The sequence below is a fragment of the Rhinoraja longicauda genome, chromosome 12 (assembly GCF_053455715.1).
Source record: "Rhinoraja longicauda isolate Sanriku21f chromosome 12, sRhiLon1.1, whole genome shotgun sequence".
In the NCBI taxonomy this organism is placed as follows: Eukaryota; Metazoa; Chordata; class Chondrichthyes; order Rajiformes; family Arhynchobatidae; genus Rhinoraja; species Rhinoraja longicauda.
This window is the reverse complement of record NC_135964.1, coordinates 25,401,904-25,421,972: the sequence shown is the minus strand read 5'-3', so window position 1 is coordinate 25,421,972 and position 20,069 is coordinate 25,401,904. Positions and strand designations below refer to the sequence as shown.

Here is a 20,069-nt window from a genome sequence, read left to right as displayed (position 1 = left end):
CGTCACAGCCGATGGAGAGCCATGGATGGTAAACATCGACATAAATGATAAAAACGTGTCATTCAAAATTGACACCGGCGCCGATGTTACTGTCCTACCCCACACCGTGTTTAAAGAGATCTATAGAGACAGCGATCCACCTACCCTCCGTAAAGCAACCAAGCCACTGCTGGGAACCGGGAGGAGTCCATTAGAAGTTGTGGGCGTCGCTGGGCTGTTCCTGGTGAAAGGAGAGAAAAGGGTGATGGAGGATGTGTACGTCACACGACACCTGCACACTGCATTGCTGGGGAGGCCTGCTATCGGCAAGCTGGAGCTTGTGGTTCGGCTAGACAGCATCACCATAGCTACTAGCTACCCGAAACTATGCAGCGGTCTCGGGGAGGTACGACAGCAGTATGCCATCAAGCTGAAACCAGGGGCCCAACCGTTCTCATTGAAGACACCCAGAAGGATTCCTTGGCCGCTGATGGGTAAAGTCGAGCGAGAACTGTCCCGCATGGAAGGCCTGGGGGTGATCACCAGGGTTGAAGAGCCTACTGACTGGTGTTCAGGCATGGTGGTGGTGCCGAAAAAGACAGGAGCCGTACGCATATGCGTCGATCTCACTAACCTCAACGAGTCGGTGTGTCGAGAAAAGTACATCCTGCCATCGGTGGAGGAAACACTGGGGATGCTGGCTGGAGCCAGAATATTCAGCAAGTTGGATGCCAACACCGAAGACTCAGCAAAATACAAAACATTCATCACACCCTTCGGTCGTTACTACTTCAAGCGGCTGCCCTTCGGCATTGCCTCTGCCCCCGAACACGTTCGAAATAGGATGGTGTCAGAGGTCACGGAGGGACTCGAGGGAATCGTCTGCCACATGGATGATGTCTGGGGCCAAACACGAGAGGAGCACGACGCTCGTCTGCATACTGTGCTGGCGAGGATCCAAAAGGCGGGCATTACGCTTAACATTGACAAATGTGACCTGTCGAAGGAAGAGGTGACCTTTCTTGGTCATGTCCTCTCCTCCAGTGGCATTAGTCCTGACCCGAGCAAGACTGAGGCTGTAAGGAAGATGGAGGAGCCGACCAATGTGAGTGAGCTGAGGAGCTTTCTCGGAATGGTTAACCAGCTGGGGAAGTTCATCCCACAACTAGCAGAGAGAGACAAGGCTTTGCGAGACCTCCTGTCAAAGAGGAACTGCTGGCTGTGGGGCGTCGACCAGGCAAGAGCGTTTCAAGATTTGAAAAATGCACTGGTATCCCCACCTGTACTAGCCATGTACGACACGAACCGTGAATGCAAAGTCTCAGCAGATGCGTCATCTTACGGCCTGGGAAGTGTACTTCTCCAAAAATGGGATGAGGAGTGGAGACCGGTAGCCTACGTGTCGCGATCTCTCACACAGACGGAGCAGAGATACGCGCAGGTGGAGAAAGAGGCCTTGGGCCTGACCTGGGCTTGTGAAAGGTTCCGCAACTTTCTCATCAGTAAACACTTCCAGATGGAGACGGATCATAAGCCTCTCCTGAGTCTGCTGGGGTCACAGGCACTGGATGCTCTCCCTCCACGGATTCAGCGTTTCCGGATGCGCCTCATGCGCTATTCTTACTCCATTTCTCATGTGCCAGGAAAGTGTCTGTGGACAGCTGATACGCTGTCGCGTGCTCCTGTGAAAATGGGGGAAACGCTTGACGAAAAGGAGTTGTTTGAGAATACAAACATCTATGTGGACATGATAATAGAGAACCTGCCGGCAAGCACTGCCTACCTGGATGAGTTGAGAGCGGAGCTAAAAAGGGACAGTGTGTGCGCACGCGTAATGCAGCTGTGTCAGGAAGGATGGCCAACGAATAGCAACAATGAACCGGCACTCAGGCTGTACTGGGCAGAACAAGCATTGCTCACGGTAAATGACGGACTGTTACTCAAAGGGGACAGATTAGTCATACCCTCAACTATGAGGAACGACGTGCTGACCAGACTACATGAAGGTCACCAGGGAGTGGTGAAGTGTAGAGAGCGTGCACGACGGTCAGTGTGGTGGCCTGGACTAAGTCAGCAGCTGAACGAATTGGTCCTCAACTGCCGGACATGCAGCAAGGAGAGACAGAACCACACAGAGCCGCTGATGCCATCACAATACCCAGGCCGACCATGGCAAAAGCTGGGAGCTGACTTGTTCATGCTGGGAAGCAAGAACTACCTGCTGGTAGTGGATTATGCATCGCGATACGTGGAAATCGCTCCACTCAGCCCCACCAAGTCGACAGATGTAATCCACCACCTCAAATCAATGTTTGCACGTCACGGCATTCCGGAGGCATTGGTCACAGACAATGGGCCTCAGTTTGCCGGAACCGCCTTTGCTGCGTTTGCAAAGTCGTTTGGTTTCCGCCATGTCATAAGCAGCCCGAGATATCCTCAGAGTAACGGGGAGGCCGAACGTGCAGTCAAGACAGTGAAGGGTCTCCTGAAGAAAGCGGCGGATCCCTACCTCGCTTTACTTGCATATAGAGCGACCCCACTGCAAAACGGGTACAGCCCAGCCCAACTCCTTATGGGGAGAAGGCTTCGCACTACGGTACCAACACTTCCAGCCCTGCAGAATCCTGCTCTTCCCGACAATGAAGTGGTTGCGTGGAAGGAAAAGGAGAAGAGAATCAGAGATGCACAACGGTACAACCTGCGGCATCGTGCACGGAGTCTCGACAGGCTCTTTCCCGGACAAGAAGTGTGGGTCACGGATCAAGGCGAAGCTGGAGCTGTGATCGGCAGCCACACCGCCCCCCGCTCTTACATCGTGGAGGGACCTCACGGGACGGTCAGGCGAAACCGTCGCCATCTAATCCCCATGAAACCCTTGCCGGACCAGAGTGGGGGTGGTATGAAAGAGCAACTCCCGGGTTGCATTCCAGAGCAGAGCTCAGCAGAACCACCAAAAGAGAACATTCCAGAGCAGAGCTCAGCAGAGCCACCAAAAGAGAACATTCCAGAACTGCCATCCACTCCCAGAACCAGATTTGGGAGAAGAGTGGTGAGACCAGATAGGTTGAACTATAAGTGAAAAAAAAGAGAGTTTCTAAAGAATTTTTTTTTTCTAATTTAGTGAAAAGGGTAAAATCCTTTTCACTAAGACAATGTGTTTACATGTACTTATGTTGAATTAATTTAGTTCAGATAGGAACAGACCTTCCAGCTAAAGAGGCAGAATAATCCTCTAAGGTCTGGTGAATCAACCGCAGTCTACCGATTGATTCTAGAAAGGGGAGATGTGGTGTTATTGCAATGTGCCTTTAAGACTACACAGGTCTGAAGAAGGGTCTCGACCCGAAACGTCACCCATTCCTTCTCTCCCGAGATGCTGCCTGACCTGCTGAGTTACTCCAGCATTTTGTGAATAAATCGATTTGTACCAGCATCTGCAGTTATTTTCTTATACTACTGGTTGCTCCACTGCGATTTCTCTTCGAGGTATGTCCACTTTGAAGAAGTTCTCCTCCTCTCTTCGACGAGAGTTCAGTAACATGCTCTCTCGCTGCTCCCCCTCTGTGATTTCTATCTTCCTGTCTCCACCTATATCCTTCCTTTGTCCCACCCCCGACATCAGTCTGAAGAAGGGTCTCGACCTGAAACGTCACCCATTCCTTCTCTCTCGAGATGCTGCCTGACCTGCTGAGTTACTCCAGCATTTTGTGAATAAATCGATTTGTACCAGCATCTGCAGTTATTTTCTTATACTACTGGTTGCTCCACTGCGATTTCTCTTCGAGGTATGTCCACTTTGAAGAAGTTCTCCTCCTCTCTTCGACGAGAGTTCAGTAACATGCTCTCTCGCTGCTCCCCCTCTGTGATTTCTATCTTCCTGTCTCCACCTATATCCTTCCTTTGTCCCACCCCCGACATCAGTCTGAAGAAGGGTCTCGACCCGAAACGTCACCCATTCCTTCTCTCCCGAGATGCTGCCTGACCTGCTGAGTTACTCCAGCATTTTGTGAATAAATCGATTTGTACCAGCATCTGCAGTTATTTTCTTATACTATTGGTAGGGGGTCATCAGAGGGCGACAGGGAGGAGCCTGGGGGAGCAGATGGCGGTTGAATAAACACTCGCGTAAAAACACAGTCGGACTCACTGTATCTTTTTAAAGAACACAACAGTAACATCCTCTTAAATCTTCTCTGCGTCCTTTCCAGCTTGATGACTTCTTTCCACCACAAATATAGTTTGGCTTGTTTGTCATTATGATATAGGGATTAAGGCGAGCTTCAACAGATTAAGTAACAGGTATGAAACAGTTTGTAAAAAACAAATACAAAGTGCTGGAGTAACTCAACGGGTCAGGCAACAGCTCTGCAGAACATGGATAGGTGACATTTCAGCTCGGGCCTCTTCCTGGGGACTTGGGAGTGCTGGTGCAGGATTCCCAAAAAGTCAATTTGCAAGTTGAATCGGTCGTAAAGAAAGCAAACTCAATGCTCGCATTTATTTCAAAAGGGCTTGTGTATACAAAAAGAGGGATGCAATGTTGAGGCTCTATAAGGAGCTGGTAAGGCCACATTTGGAATATTGTGAGCAATTTTGGGCACCATATCTGAGGAAGGATGTGCTGGCTCTGGAGAGGGTCCAGAGGACATTTACAAGAATGATCCCAGGAATGAGTAGGTTAACCTATGATGAGCGTTTGTCAGCACTGGGCCTGTACTCACTGGAGTTTAGAAGAATGAGGGGGGACCGTATTGAAACATACAGAATAGTGAAAGGCTTGGATTGAGTGGATGTGGAGAGGATGTTTCTACCAGTGGGAGAGGCTGGGACTAGAAGTCATAGCATCAGAATTAATGGACGTTTTAGGAAGGAGATGAGGAGAAATTTCTTTAGTTAGAGGGTGGTGAATCTGTGGAATTCTTTGCCACAGAAAACTGGAGGCCAAAACAGTGGATATTTTTAAGGCAGAGATTGATAGATTCTTGATTAGTACAGGTGTCAGTGGTTATGCGGAGAAAGCAGGAGAATGGGGTTAGGAGGGAGAGATAGATTAGCCATGATTGAATGGCAGAGTCGACTTGATGGGCCAAATGGCCTAATTCCTTATGACCTTCAGACCCTGATTCGAGTCTGAAGAAGGGCTCCAACCCGAAAAATAGCCTATCCACGTTCTCCGCAGATGCGGTCCGGCCCATTGAGTTACTCCAGCACTTGGTGTCTTTTTTTTTGTAAACCAGCATCTACAGTTCCTTGCTCCTACAAAAAGGTATGTGAACATAGCTTTTGAAAACATTCATACTTATATGTGTTTTACACAATGAGCAAACATTTCTAAATGTGCATTAATGATTATAAGCATAAATATTGCCCACTAGCGATTTAGGAAAATATATATTCCTTTGTAAGAATGAGGTCATACTTGGATCCAAGGTATGTTTTTGTTGTTCATCTCTGCACTCCAGGCATTGACCATGTCACTGTTGTGCAGTCGAGCCAACTTTGGCTCCCATTTACCTAATAAAGGATAACAAAATCCAAGTAAAAACCCGCAAATGTCAGTAGAATAGGTACAATACACAAGAGAGCAGTCAGGAGCATGGAAACAAACCCTTCAGCCCACCAAGTCCACGCCGACCATCGATCACCCGCTCACACTAGTTCCATGTTATCCCACTTTCCCATCCACTCCCTGCACACTAGAGGCAATTTACAGAGGACCAATTAACCTACAAACCCACACGTCTTTGTCATATGGGATGAAACCGGAGCACCCAGAGGAAACCCATGCGATCACAAGGAGAATGTTCAAACTCCGCCTAGGCAGCACCCAAGGTCAGGATCTAACCTGGGTCGCTGACGCTGTGAGGCAGTGGCTCTACCAGCTGCACCACTGTGCCACCCTTTTATATCCGTTTATTACTTTGCAAGTTGCACTGCTGAAAGCAGCAGATCCAATGCACTTACCCACATGGTCTGATGCAGTGATCTGTGGGTCAGTTATACTTCCAGTTACCAAACCCAGTGGGCGATCACAACCTGGGAAGGAAGCAGATGCATTGAGTTGGAATCATTTTACCTGTTGTACCCTTGTATTTCATCCATATTGTTTGTACCTGATCAATCCCTCCCATAACAAGTTCAATAGTGCTTTATTTTGCCACATATGCAATTGCATAGTGATATATTTTTTGCATATATTACACATGCAGCCGCCGCCATTTTTGGCACCATTATTCACAATCTAGTCCAGTTCCCGCAAACTGAAGCCCCTCTCCTCGCCCGCAGGAGATGCAACACCTGTCCCTTTACCTCCCCCCTCGACTCCATCCAAGGACCCAAACAGTCTTTCCAGGTGAGACAGAGATTCACCTGCACCTCCTCCAACCTCATCTATTGTATCCGCTGCTCCAGGTGTCAACTTCTCTACATCGGCGAGACCAATCGAAGGCTCGGCGATCGTTTCGCTCAACACCTTCACTCAGTCCATCTTAACCAACCTGATCGCCGGGTGGCTGAGCACTTCAACTCCCCCTCCCACTTCCAGTCTGACCTTTCTATCAAGGGCCTCCTCCAGTGCCATAGTGAGGCCCACTGGAAATTGGAGGAACAGCACCTCGTATTTCGCTTGGGCAGCTGACAGCCCAGCGGTATGAACATTGACTTCTCCAACTTTAGATAGTTCCTCTGTCCCTCTCTTCCCCTCCCCTTCCCAGGTCTCCCACTGTCTTCCTGTCTCCACCTATATCCTTTCTTTGTCCCGCCTCCCTGACATCAGTCTGAAGAAGGGTCTCGACTCGAAACGTCACCCATTCCCTCTCTCCTAGATGCTGCCTGACCTGCTGAGTTACTCCAGCATTTTGTGATACCTTCGATTTGTAGCAGCATCTGCAGTTATTTTCCTACCCCTCTCCTTGCCCGGCCATCGTTGTGTCCCATGGGGGGGGGGGGGCAAACTTTCCCAAATCATTTGGGGTGGCACTGTGGCCAGGATCTGTGTCCATGTGTAGATGGGCCAGGACATGGGACTGGAAATCCCCATCTAGAAGTCGTCCCGAAAATGTGGTGCGTAGACTGGGTGAGGCGGCCGATCTCAACCGCATCGGGAATTCCACGGCCGATCGGCGGGTCGAATTTGCCCCCTGCTGCCGGGGCTCTGGAACTATAGCCCAGCCAGAGGCGGCAAATCCGTCCCCACAGCCAACGTCTGAGGCCAACTTTGCAGCCGGTATCTCAGCTCTCCAAGGCCATGACTTCTGTGGGTTCGCCAAAATGGAATTTACGACAAGGCTCTGGAAACAAGGGTGCTGGAAAATCGGCGGTAGACCTGTATTTAGTTTTCTGCCCGCCTTTGTTTAATTTACATCTGCCAGTGGTCACACAGCAAGAATTGTAGGAAATCTGATTGACATACAATTTTGAAATTTTAGTTTAGAGATACAGCATGGAAACGGGCCATTTGGCCCATCGAGTCCATGCCGACCATCGATCACCCGTTCACACTAGTTCTCACCCACTTCCTTATCCACTCCCGACACACTAGGGACAATTTACAAAAGCCAATTAACCTACAAACTCGCACGTCTTTGGGAAATGGGAGGAAACCGGAGCACCCGGAGGAAGCCGACCGACATGGTCACAGGGAGAACGTGCAAACTCAGCGCAGACAGCACCCGGTCAAATCTTGGTCTTTGGCGCTGTGAGGCAGCAGCTCTGCAGCTGTGCCACTGTGCCGCCCAGATCTTAGTGTTACTTTCCTTTAGTTGTATATTAAGCTTTATTTCACATATTTCTCTGCACATTGTGTGCATTACACAACATAAAACATGAAATATATTATTACAATATTATATTGCCTTTGGATAGAACCAGCACATGTGCGTGCATGCCTCCTTTGTAATCCTCTCCATTCTCACACTGCAACAGCCATATGCCCGGCTTTGATGAATACAGCTCCACTGTTCTAAAAGCACCTGTAGGTTTGAGGACAAATGCTTGATTAGTAAACTCATGGGATGACTCCCAGTGAGACTGCAGCTGTTGGAACCTTGAGTAAAACACAAAGTGCTGGGGGATCTCAGCAAGTTAGACAGCATCTGTGGAGGGAATAATTTAGCATTAGGTTTATTACTGCATGTGTACTAAGGTACTATGGAAAAACTTTGTTTTGCATGCTATCCAATCAAAGCAGATAATAAACAAATAAATAAACAGAAAAGAGTGTGTGTGGGTGTGTGTATGTATATATATGTAAATATATATAACTAAATAAAATGTGTGTGTATGTATATGCGTGTATACACCGATGAGCCAAAACATTCTGACCACTGACAGGTGACGTGAATAACATTGATTATCTTGTTACAATGGCACCTTTCAAGGGGTGGGATATATTAGGCAGCAAGTGAACAGTCAGTTCTTGAAGTTGATGTGTTGAATGCAGGAAAAATGGGCAGGAGTAAAGACCTGAGCGACTTTGACAAGGGGCCAAATTATTATGGCCAGACAACTGGGTCAGAGCACCTCTGAAACAGCAAGGATTCTGGGGTACTCCCGGTCAGCAGTGGTGAGTACCTACCGACAGTGGTCCGAGGAGGGACAAACCACAAACCGGCGACAAGGTGTTGGGCTCATCGATGCGCGAGGGCAATGAAGGCTATCCCGTCTGGTCTGAACCGACAGAAAGTCTACTGTGGCACAAGTCACAGGAAATTTTAATGGTGGTCACGGGAGGAATGTCACAATACACAGTGCGTCGCACCCTGCTGCGTATGGGGCTGCAGAGTGCCCATGATGAGTCCTCTCCACCATCGAAAGCGCCCACATTGGGCACGCGAGCGTCAGAACTGGACCTTGGAGCAGTGGAAGAAGGACACCTGGTCCAATGAGTCACGTTTTCTTTTAGATCACGTGGATGGCCGTGCACGTGTGTGCCGTTTACCAGGATGCACTGGGGGAAGACGATAAGCCGGTGGAGGGAGTGTGATGCTCTGGCCAATGTTCTGCTGGGAAACCCTGGGTCCGGCCATTCGTGTGGATGTCAAATTGACACGTGTCACCAACCTAAACATCGTTGCAGACCAGGTACACCCCTTCATGGCAATGGTATTCCCTGATGGCAGTGGCCTCTTTCAGTAGGATAATGCGCCCTGCCACACTGCACACATTGTTCGGGAATGGTTTGAGGAGCATGATGAAGTGTTCACGGTGTTGCCCTGGCCTCCAAACTCTCCAGATCTCAATCCGATTGAGCATCTGTGGGATGAACTGAATCGACAAGTCCGATCCACGGCGGCTCCACCTCACAACTTACAGGACTTGAAGGAGCTGCCGCTAATGTTTTGGTGCCAGATACCACGGGACACCTTCAGGGGTCTTATAGACTCCATGCCTCGGCGGGTCGGCGCCGTTCTGGTGCCACATGGAGGACCAACAGCATATTAGGCAGGTGGTCATAATGTTTTGGCTCATCAGTGTATATATATAATGTATATATATATAAATATACACAGATATAATTGTAACAGTTATATATGTGTGTGTTTGTTACACACACATATACAAACAGACAGACACATACATATATATATATATATATGCACACATACATACACACACAATCAAGCCAAATTCAAGTACAACAGGTAGAGCAAAGGGAAAAGTACAGAGTGCAAAATATTGTTCTCAGCATTGTAGCGCATCAGGTAGAGGTGAACCGGACAATATCCTAGCTGATGGAAGAACTGTTCAGAAGCTTATTAACGGAGGGAAAGAAGCAGTTTCAAGCTTCTGTACTTTCTGCGACGGGGGCAGGGAGAAGATGGAATGACAGGGGTGGGACAAGTCTTGGATTTTAATGGCTGATTTTCCGAGGCAGCGTGAAGTAAAGATGGGGACAATGGTGGGAAGTCTGATCTGTGTGATGGACTGGGCTACATCTACAACTCACTCAACCTTAGGTAGTTGCAAAGCGAGGCAGGATTGGTGCAGTAATCTGGACCAACTGTTGCCATGAACCTATTCATAAAACATAGAACAATGCGGCACATGAACAGGCCCTTCAACTCCCAATGTCTGTGCCAAACATGATGCCAACATAAACTAATCTCTTCCTCCTGCCCGTGAACCATATCCCTCCATGCCCCATGTACCCACCTACAAGCCTCTTAAACACCACTATCGTTTCTGCCTCCACCATCGCCCCTGGAAGAGTGTTCCCAGCACCCACCACTCTCTGTGTAAAAAAAACTGCCCCATACATCGCCTTTAAACTTTCCCTCTCTCCCTCACACTATGCTCACTAGTATTTGACATTTCAACTCTGGGAAATGGGTTCTGACTGTACACCCTATCTATGCCTCTTGTAACTTTACATAATTCGATCAGGTCTCTCCTCAACATTGGCGTTCCAGAGAAAATAATACTTTATCTGACAATATCAATGATTAAATTTCTAAACATTGGGGCAGATTGACTGCCGACCAACAATTGTTGTTGCCACCTTATGACCTTCATTCTTCCATGTACAGTACCACTGTGAACTGGTGTCTCGCCCTTTGGGCAGACAGCCACCCCCTTGTCCCAGTGACCCCATATCTGAGGAAGGATGTGCTGGCGGTGGAGAGGGTTCAGAGGAGATTTACGAGAATGATCCCGGGGATGATTCGATTAACGTAGGATGGGCATTTGCCGGCACTGGGTCTGTACTCGCTGGAATTTAGAAGGAATTTAGAAAGAATTTAGAGGGGGTGGGGGGGGGCAGTGAAAGGCTCGGATAGAGTGGATGTGGAGAGGATGTTTCCACTAGTGGGAGAGAATAGCAGAATAAAATGATGAACCTTTAGAAGGGAGATGGGGAGGAATTTGTTTAGTCAGAGGTTGGTGAATCTGTGGAATTCATTGCCACAGACGGCTGTGGAGGCCAAATCTTTGGGTATTTTTATGGCGGAGATTGACAGATTCTTGATTAGTAATGGCATTAAAGGTTATGGGGAGAAGGCAGGAGAATGGGCTTGAGAGGGAAAGATAGATCAGCCATGATTGAATGATGGAGTAGACTTGATAGCCGAATGTCCTAATTCTGCTCCTAAAGTCTAGATTTTATGATTGCACATAAAATTATGACCCATGGTCTCTAGTTATGGGACTCTCAGGCAGATCGAGAACAGAGAGGAGCAGGGTTGCTGGCTCAGTTTGAGGTCTGGCGCGGGGGTGGGTCTGGGAGGGCAGTGCTCATTATCTTTAAGTCAAATTTTACTCCACACGTCTAAGATTTTCAGGCAAGAAGAAGCCTGTGCATTTTTTAACCCCCGCTCCCCCAAGTCTATCTCAGGCTCAGACGGCCATATGTTCTCTAGGCAGCATCAAAGGAGAACGTCACCTATCCATGTTTTTCAGAGATGCTGCCTGACCCTATGAGTTACTCCGGCCCTTCACCTCTTATAGATCCATTCGACGGTGCGGAGGTCCAGAAGGGGAGGTCCATAAACATCATGCCACATGGACAGTGAAGGGCCTTACCTGGATACAAGCTGTAAATTCCCAGACGATGGCTTGTGTTCTCAATCTTTTCAATGAACGTGTGACCAGCCAAACTTATAGCATGCACTTCATCTGAGCTTCCCATGTTGATCAAATAAAAACGAACCAGTTCCTTCTCAAACATCACCAGGCCTCTTAATGAACCGTCGGTGTACCCGTTTATAGCTAGAAATGCAAAGAAGTTATTCGTTAGAAATCATGAAAATATTCATTGGTTGGCTGAAAGTTGTGATCTTTAGTTTAGTTTATTAGTTTACAGCGATATCAGAGATACAGCGCGGAAGCAGGCCCTTCGGCACACCTAGTTCACTCCGACCGCCGATCCCCGCACACTAACACTATCCTACACACACACGGGACAGTTTGCAATTTTACCGAAGCCAATGAGCCTACAAATCTGTCCATCATTGGAGTGTGGGCGGAAACCAGAACTCCCGGCGAAAACCCACGCGTTTACAGGGAGAACGTACAAACTCCGTACAGACAGCACCTGCAGTCCGGATTGAACCTGGGTCTCTGCGCTGTCATGCAGCAACTCTACCGCTGTGCCACCGTGCCGCCCCAAAACTTTCAAAAGACTGAATGAAATGTGTTTACAATCCAAATGGACAAATAATTAATTTTAGCAGAACGTTACTTGAAATAAGTTGGAGGTTGTTAGTTAAGATAGGAAACTCTGCAGGAGTAATCTCCCCTGTAAATTACAGCAGAGAAAAATAGCACACCAAATAAATTGTGTGGGTTTTCATTTAATTGTTTTTCATTCATTGTTAAAAAAAAAAGGAATCGTTATGCCGTTCTAAACCCCTTTCTAACAATGTGAGGCAGTTGGGAAATTCATCGAAATGTAACATCTAACCAATTTGCAACACTATTATGGACTGGAAATCCTGTCAAGGTGTTGGTTCAACGAATCCCACAGATTCACCACCCGCTGACTAAAGAAATTCCTCCTCATCTCCTTTCTAAAAGTAAGTCCTTTTATTCTGAGGCTTGGGCTCCAGATCCTAGACTCTCCCACTAGAGGAAACATCCTCTCCACATCCATTCTATACAATTCGTTAAGTTTCCATGAGTCCCCCCTCATCCTTATAAACTCCAGTGAGTACAGGCCCAGTGCAGTCAAATGTTCATTCTACGTTAACCGATTAATTCCTGAGATCATTCTCATAAGTCTCGTCTGGACCCTCTCCAACGCCAGCACATCCTTCCTCAGATATGGGGCATAACAGATATTTGTGCATCTGGGTGCAGGGAGATAGTTTGATGGGAAGATAATCAGAAGGCTAACATATCGAACATACAGAGAACATTGCAGCACAGGAACAGGCCCTATGGTCCACATTGTCTGTGCCAACCATAACGACGACCAACTTTTATCTGCCTGCACATAATACATATCCCTCCATTCCCTGCATATCCATGTGCCGATCCAAGGTTAACACCACTATCATATCTGCCTCCACCACCACCCCTGGCAGCACATTCCAGGCATTCACCACCCTCTATGTAAACACTTGCCTTGCACATCTCCTTTAAAATTTGTTCCTCTCACCTTAAAGCTATGCCCTCGAGCATTTGACATTCCCCAGGTTCTAACTGTCTACCCTGTTTATGCCTCTCATAATTGTATATATTTCCATCAGGTCTCCTCTCAACCTCCAGCGTTCCAGAGAAAACAATCCAAGTCTGTACAACCTCTCCCTGTAGCTGACACTCCCTAGTGTTTAACAAAAAAATACTGATCAGCATTAAATCACTGATGTAATTGTTGATTATTATTCCATGAGAGGAATAGATCGAGGAGGTAGTTGAGGCAGGTAGAATACAATGTTTAAGAGACATTTAGACAGATACATGGATAGGTCAGCTTTAGAGGGAAATGGGCCAAATGCAGGCAGATGGGACTGGTGTTTAGTTTACTTTAGCAATACAGCGCGGAAACAGGCCTTGCAGCCCACCGTCCACACCGACCAGCAATCCCCACACATCCCCACTGTATCGCACAATGGTTACAAATTCCGTACAGACAGCCCCCATGGTCAGGATCGAACCCAGGTCTCTGGCACTGTAAGGCAGCAGCTCTACTGCTGCATCACCGTGCCGCCAAGTGTAGTCGGGACATTTGTGGGCAAGTTGGGCCGAAAGGTCTGTTTCTACGCTGTAAGACTCTGACTCTCTATGAGTCCAATGCTGATTTTCTCCTAAGTTATAAAATTAGCAATGGTGACACTGTGGCCACAGAAAGGATGTTAAACTTAAAAGATATCTGAATACAGAAGAAAGGAATGAGTACCATGAAACGTATTGCGTTGTATAAAATCTGAATCTTCAACACTCATCTCACAGTCGCCATTACAACTTTGTCTTATGTTGTTGTTAAGGTACCAGCTTTTGGTTTCATCGAAAGTATTGAACAGAAAAATAAATTCAGGAGCATCTTTGGGGATATCATCAAGGTACGACAATGTGCCATTCCGACAGATCAGAAGAGGTCCAATCAAACCTGAATTAATATCCTTCTCCTGTAAGGAAAGAAACAATACTTTCAGCATTTGTAAAATAAAATGCAGTTCAGGGCGGCAGGGCGAGGGCAGCACAGCGGTAGAGTTGGTGCCTTACAGCACCAGAGACCTGGGTTCGACCCTGACCACGGGTGCTGACTGTATGGGGTATGTATGTTCTCCCTATGACCTATGTGGGTTTTCTCCAGGTGCTCCGGTTTACTCCCACACTCAAAAAAACGTCCAGGTTTGTGGGTTAATTGGCTTGGTATAATTGTAAATTGTTTCTAGTTGGTGTAGGATAGTGTTAGTGAGTGGGAATCGATGGTCGGTGCGGACTCGGTGTGGATGGTCGGTGTGGGTCGAAGGGCCAGTTTCCGTGGTGTATCTCTAAATTAAACTAAATTCAAATTGCCAAGAATCATTGAAGTCATTTCCATTGGAGAACACTCACAAAGTCTACGCTAGAATAATAGACCCAGGACTTGCAAACTGAATCCGTGTCTTCAGGCCCAGACCGAGGAGGCACATTCCATACGTAGGTATACGTGGCATTTGGTGGAACAGCATCGTCTGATTTGAACCAATCTGTAGAGAAGTCTTCGTACATCATTCCCTCCGAGGATTTTTCATACGACACTCCATGTGCGTGAATGGAGTATGGCCTTGAAGCAAAGTTTTTGAACATAACCTGATGAATAAGCACACATATAAGTTATCAATCAAGAAGATACTGGGTGTTGAAAAGGGCACCATTGTGGCGCAGTGGCAGAGCCGCTGCCTCACAGCGCCAGAGTCCTAGGTTCGATTGTAATGGGAAGGGAATGCCTGATGAACAAGCTAGATAGTTTCATAAAAAGTAACTAATGCGGGGCACAGTGGAACAGCTGGTAGAGCCGTTGCCTCACAGCGCCAGAAAGCTAGGCTCGATCCTGACCTCGGGTGCTGTCTGTGTGTGGAGTTTGCATGTTCTTCCTGTAACCACGTGGGTTTCTTCCCACGTCCCAAAGACATTCAGGTATATAGATTAATTAGCCTCTGTAAATTGCCCCCAGTGTGTAGTGGGAAAACTAGCGTGAATAGGTGATCAATGGTCGGCGTAGACTTGGTGGGCCGAAGGGCCTGCTTCCAGGCTGTATCTCTAAAACTAAATTATTAATTTCTGAAGAAGGGTCCCCGTCCAAAACTTCACCTACCCATGTTCTCCAGAGATGCTGCCTGACCTGCTGAGTTACTCCAGCATTTTGTGTATTTTTTATTGATGTTATTGATACACCATTTTTAAAGCTAGTGAAATGGCTAGTGAAACAGCAGGTAGGATGCACTAAAGATAGTTCTTTCCAGCAACTTACAAGTATTCTCTCTGGTTCTCACCACAAATTCTGCCTGAACTGTTGTGTATTTCCAGCATTACTTTATGTTATAAATAATAACTCACATTGCTCAATACAGTCATATTAGTCATTACAATAAATCACGGCAATGCAATTTCACTGTTCAGAACACCGTATTCTTCTGGAAGGATTTAGAAGGATGAGGGGAAACCTCGTTGAAACTTACCAAATAATGAAAGGACTGGATAGATTGAATGAGGAGAGGATATTCCCATTTGTGGGAGAGTCTAGGACCAGAGGCCATACCCTCAGATTAAAAAAGATGTAACTTTTGAAAGGATATCAGGATGAATTTCTTTAGCCAGAGGGTGGTGAATCTGTGGAATTCGTTGCCAAGGAGGGCTGTGGAGGCCAAGTCAATGGATATTTTTAAGATGGAGATTTACAGATTCTTGATTAGTAAGGATGTCAGGGGTTTTGGAGAAAAAGCAGGTGAATGGGGTTGAGAGGGAAAGATAGATCAGCCATGATTGAATGGCGGAGTAGACTCGATGAGCCGAATGGCCTAATTCTGCTCCTATGACGTATGAACTTATGAACAATTACCTGCTAAGCTTGTCATCTGGATCAAAGGGCAAATTAAAGTTTCAGTTAACATTTCATCCAATATTTCAGGAATAACGGACTGATGAACTAGCTTTAGATGGAGACACAAGGAACTGTAGATGCTGGAGTCTTTTGTAGTACACAAAGAGTAGCGGGTCAGGCTGCATCAGTGGAGGACATGGATAGGTGACGTTTCAAGTCGAAACTCTACTTCAGAAGGGTCAGGAACCTTCAGACTGATTGCAAACCCTTAAATTTTAGGTAGCACCCCCTCTCTTTCCAATGCCCCCCCCCCCGAGAGGGCAAACCCATTTCTCCCGCTATCCCGCCCACTTTCACCAATATCCTGCACTCTGGTTTTACATTTCACTCCCTCCTCTCTCCTTGTCTGACACCCTTTTATGTCTCCTTTTGTCTCCTTCACATCTCGAGCCTTTATCTGCCAATCAAACTCTCCCCTCACCTGTATCCACCTATCACTTGAGGCTTTGTCCCACCCCTACCTATTTTCCAGCTTAGTCCCCCCCCCACTACAATCACTGAAGAAGGGTCCAAACCCAAATCGTCACCTATCCACGTCTTCCAGAGATACTGCCTTACCCGCTGAGTTACTCCAACACTTTTTGTCAATTTTTGTACACCAGCATCTGTAGTTCCTTGTATCCACCAGGAAATTTATCAACGGTTAACATGTAATACTTTGTTTCCACCTTCTACACTTTGTCTTCTACTCTAGTTTAGATGCCACAGTCTTGCAATGGAAATGAACCCTTAACTTTCTGATCAGAACCAACAGAACTGTACCAAATGAACCAAAGCAGACCCAGCCATTTAAATGCAACTTGAAAGCAGGAAGTCAGTAATTCACACTAAAGTTCATATATCCATGTTTATAAGTGATAGGAGCAGAATTAGGCCATTTGGCTCATCAAGTCTACTCCGCCATTCAATCATGGCTGATCTATCTTTCCCTCTCAACCCCATTCTCCTGCCTTCTCCCCATAACCCCTGACACCCATACTAATCAAGAATCTGTTAATCTCGCTATAAACATATCCATTGACTTGGCCTCCACACCCGTCTGTAGCAATGAATTCCACAGATTCACCACCCTCTGGCTAAAGTATAACCAATGTAAATTATGAATAAAATATTATTGTACACCTTGATGACATCATTGATTTCGGCTCTGATGACTGGTCCAAGAATTCCCAAGTGGTCCTCCCGTTCTCCACTAGTGTAACGAGTCCGAAAGAAGGCGTCTGTATATCTTTGAAATCTGACCTTTTTGTACTGAGTATTCCTTTGTTTTGTGGAACCCCCAAAATCTCTTGCATTAGGAAGACATAACACAAAGAATAGAATATCATTCAATATGACATGCAAAATGTAAATTGGGTCAGCAAATTATAACATTAGTTTAGAGATATAGTTTATAGATACTATGTAGTTAAACTATATAGTTATACTATATGCAATATAGTTTAGTATACTATACTATATACTATACTATGTAGTTTAGAGATACTATATAATATATTTTAGAGATACAGTGCAGAAACAGGCCCTTCAACACACTAAGTCCGCGCCGACCAGTAATCTTCCCAAACATTAGCACTATCCTACACACTAGTGAGAATTTACAATTCTTACTGAAGCCAATTAACCAACAAACTTGTACGTCTTTGGAGTGGGGGAAGAAACCGGAGCGCCCGAGAAAACCCACGAGGTCACGGGGAGAAAGTACAAACTCCGTACAGATAGCACCCATGGTCAGGATCGAACCCGGGTCTCTGATGCTGTGAGGCAGCAACTCTACCGCAGCACCACTGTGCATCCCCATTTCTGCACATATAATAGCACATTAATTTTCTTCAAGATTCTATATCAGGTAAATTTTGCGCATGTCTTTTAAAATATTATTTAACTCATCTTTTAAACACAAAGACTTGCAGAATTTGGCACTTTAAGGTTGACCGGTCTTTCTTCTTTATTATCTGATGGGTTTTAAATGAACAATATTTGGGCTAGAAGCTTAGTATGAATGAAACACCCCAGCAAATATAATCTCCCTGCTCTGACCATGTAAATGACTTTGAGATTTAGAATGCAGTTTCTTTAAATTGAAACCTACCGGATGATGAAAGGACTAGAGAGAGAGTGGACGTGGAAAGGATGTTTCAATTAATGAGAGAGTCTTGAACCAGAGGCACAGTCTCTGAATAAAAGGACGTATCTTCAAAATGGAGATGAAGAGAAATTTATTTAGCCAGAGTTTAGTTTTGTTTAGTTTAAAGGTACAGCGTGGAAACACCTTGGAGCACCCAGGTAAAACCCACGCAGTCACATGGAGAACGTACAAACTCCATACAGACAACACCCATAATCAGGATTAAACCCGGGTCTCTGGCGCTGTGAGGCAGCAACTCTACCACTGTGCCACTGCTGTCCTAGGATGGTGAATCTGTGGAATTCATTGCCAAAGAGTAGAGATTGATAGGTTCTTGACTAGTGAGGATGTCAAAGGTTTTTGGGAGAACGCAGGAGAATGGGGTTGAGAGGTTAAAATGGATCAGCCATGATTGAATGGCAGAGTAGATTCAATGAGCCGAATGGCCTAATTCTGCTCCTATGACTTATGGTCTTTCCAACTATTACATTTTTAATTACAAGGAGTTTAATGACCAAAAGAGAAAAAACTGCAATAAACTAAGCAGTTTGCAAATACACTGATATAGGATCTATGAACACTGTTTTGGTTTACCGTCTTCATTTTGGTCTTTATGTTGAATATAAGTTGCACAATTTGACTGCTACAATTATGGACATAAGAAGTCTGATACCTCCTCTTTATGTTTGAAGGCACTTTAAACTTTTAAAGTTTAAAACTTTTAAAAAGTTCCAAGTTTTTAAGTTTAAAACTTTAACGTTTCATAGGCCTTTAAACCTGTAGAGCCTTTTTGTTTAAGCCTTCGAGTTTTAAAAGCTATGAAATATTTAGCTTAGAGATTCAATTCAGGAGTTAAGCTGAAGATAGACAAAAAGTGCTGGAGAAACTCAGCGGGTCAGGCAGCATCTTGGGAGAAAAAGGATGGGTCCGAACTCCGCTGAGTTACTCCAGCACTTTGTGTCCATCTTCGGTATGGAATTCTCTACCACAGAAGGCAGTGGAGGCCAATTCACTGGATGAATTTAAAAGAGAGTTAGATAGAGCTCTAGGGGCTAGCGGAATCAAGGGATATGGGGAGAAGGCAGGCACGGCTTACTGATTGTGGATGATCAGCCATGATCACAATGAATGGTTCGAAGGGCCGAATGGCCTCCTCCTGCTCCTATTTTCTAAGTTTCTATGTATAAACCAGCACCCGCAGTTCCTTCCTACACGTTCTGTTAAGAGATGAGATTTTGATTCATGTTTTTTGTTTCCAATACCTTGATGAGTGTAGATGTACATTAACATCAGATAATAGTAATGCTATTTCTTTTAGAATAATTCCTCAGCTGAGCAGCAACACTGCAATTATTTCTGACTAGGTTGTAATAATGTAAAAGCAGAACAACTAAAAAATTAGCCATGCAGAATGTTAATCCGTCTTAACACCAAGTTGCTAACTGTCTGATCAACCTATTTTTGAGCACCTTTAATGCAGCAAATGAAAACGAGAGAGATAACTTCAGACTGTTAGCAAATTTTAAAATGGTCTGTGTGTTGGATGTCGATCTGATCTATATTTGGGAATTCTGGTTTGGGAACAGCTCCATCCAAGATCGCAAGAAATTGCAGAGAATTGTGGACGCAGCCCAGACCATCACACAAACCATCACACAAACCAACCTCCCTTCTCCTCACACTGCCTCAGCAAGGCCAACAGCATAATCAAGGGTGAGACAGGTGTGAAAATGCACACCTCCAGATTCAGGGACAGTTTCGTTCCAGCTGTTATCAGGCAATTGAACAATCCTACCACAACTAGAGGGTTGTTCTGAACTGCTATCTACCTCAATGGAGACCCTCGGACTATGTTTAATCAGACTTTACTGACTATCTTGCACAAAACATTATTCACGTTATTCCCTTTATCATGTATCTGCACACTGTGGACGGTTC

The 20,069-nt window shown here is 45.9% G+C and overlaps 1 protein-coding gene across 1 annotated transcript in view; it reads right to left on the bottom strand.

The window, feature by feature from the left end:
* f5 (coagulation factor V) overlaps nt 1–20,069 on the bottom strand; it is a 65,460-nt gene that overhangs the window by 13,240 nt on the left and 32,151 nt on the right. The window contains exons 14-20 of the mRNA XM_078409226.1: nt 17,126–17,291; nt 14,476–14,712; nt 13,814–14,042; nt 11,497–11,682; nt 7,833–7,949; nt 5,944–6,015; nt 5,399–5,493 (exon numbers count right to left, since the gene is read on the bottom strand). Of these exons, the coding sequence (XP_078265352.1) occupies nt 5,399–5,493; nt 5,944–6,015; nt 7,833–7,949; nt 11,497–11,682; nt 13,814–14,042; nt 14,476–14,712; nt 17,126–17,291 (1,102 nt within the window). The remainder of the gene's footprint in view (nt 1–5,398; nt 5,494–5,943; nt 6,016–7,832; nt 7,950–11,496; nt 11,683–13,813; nt 14,043–14,475; nt 14,713–17,125; nt 17,292–20,069) is intronic.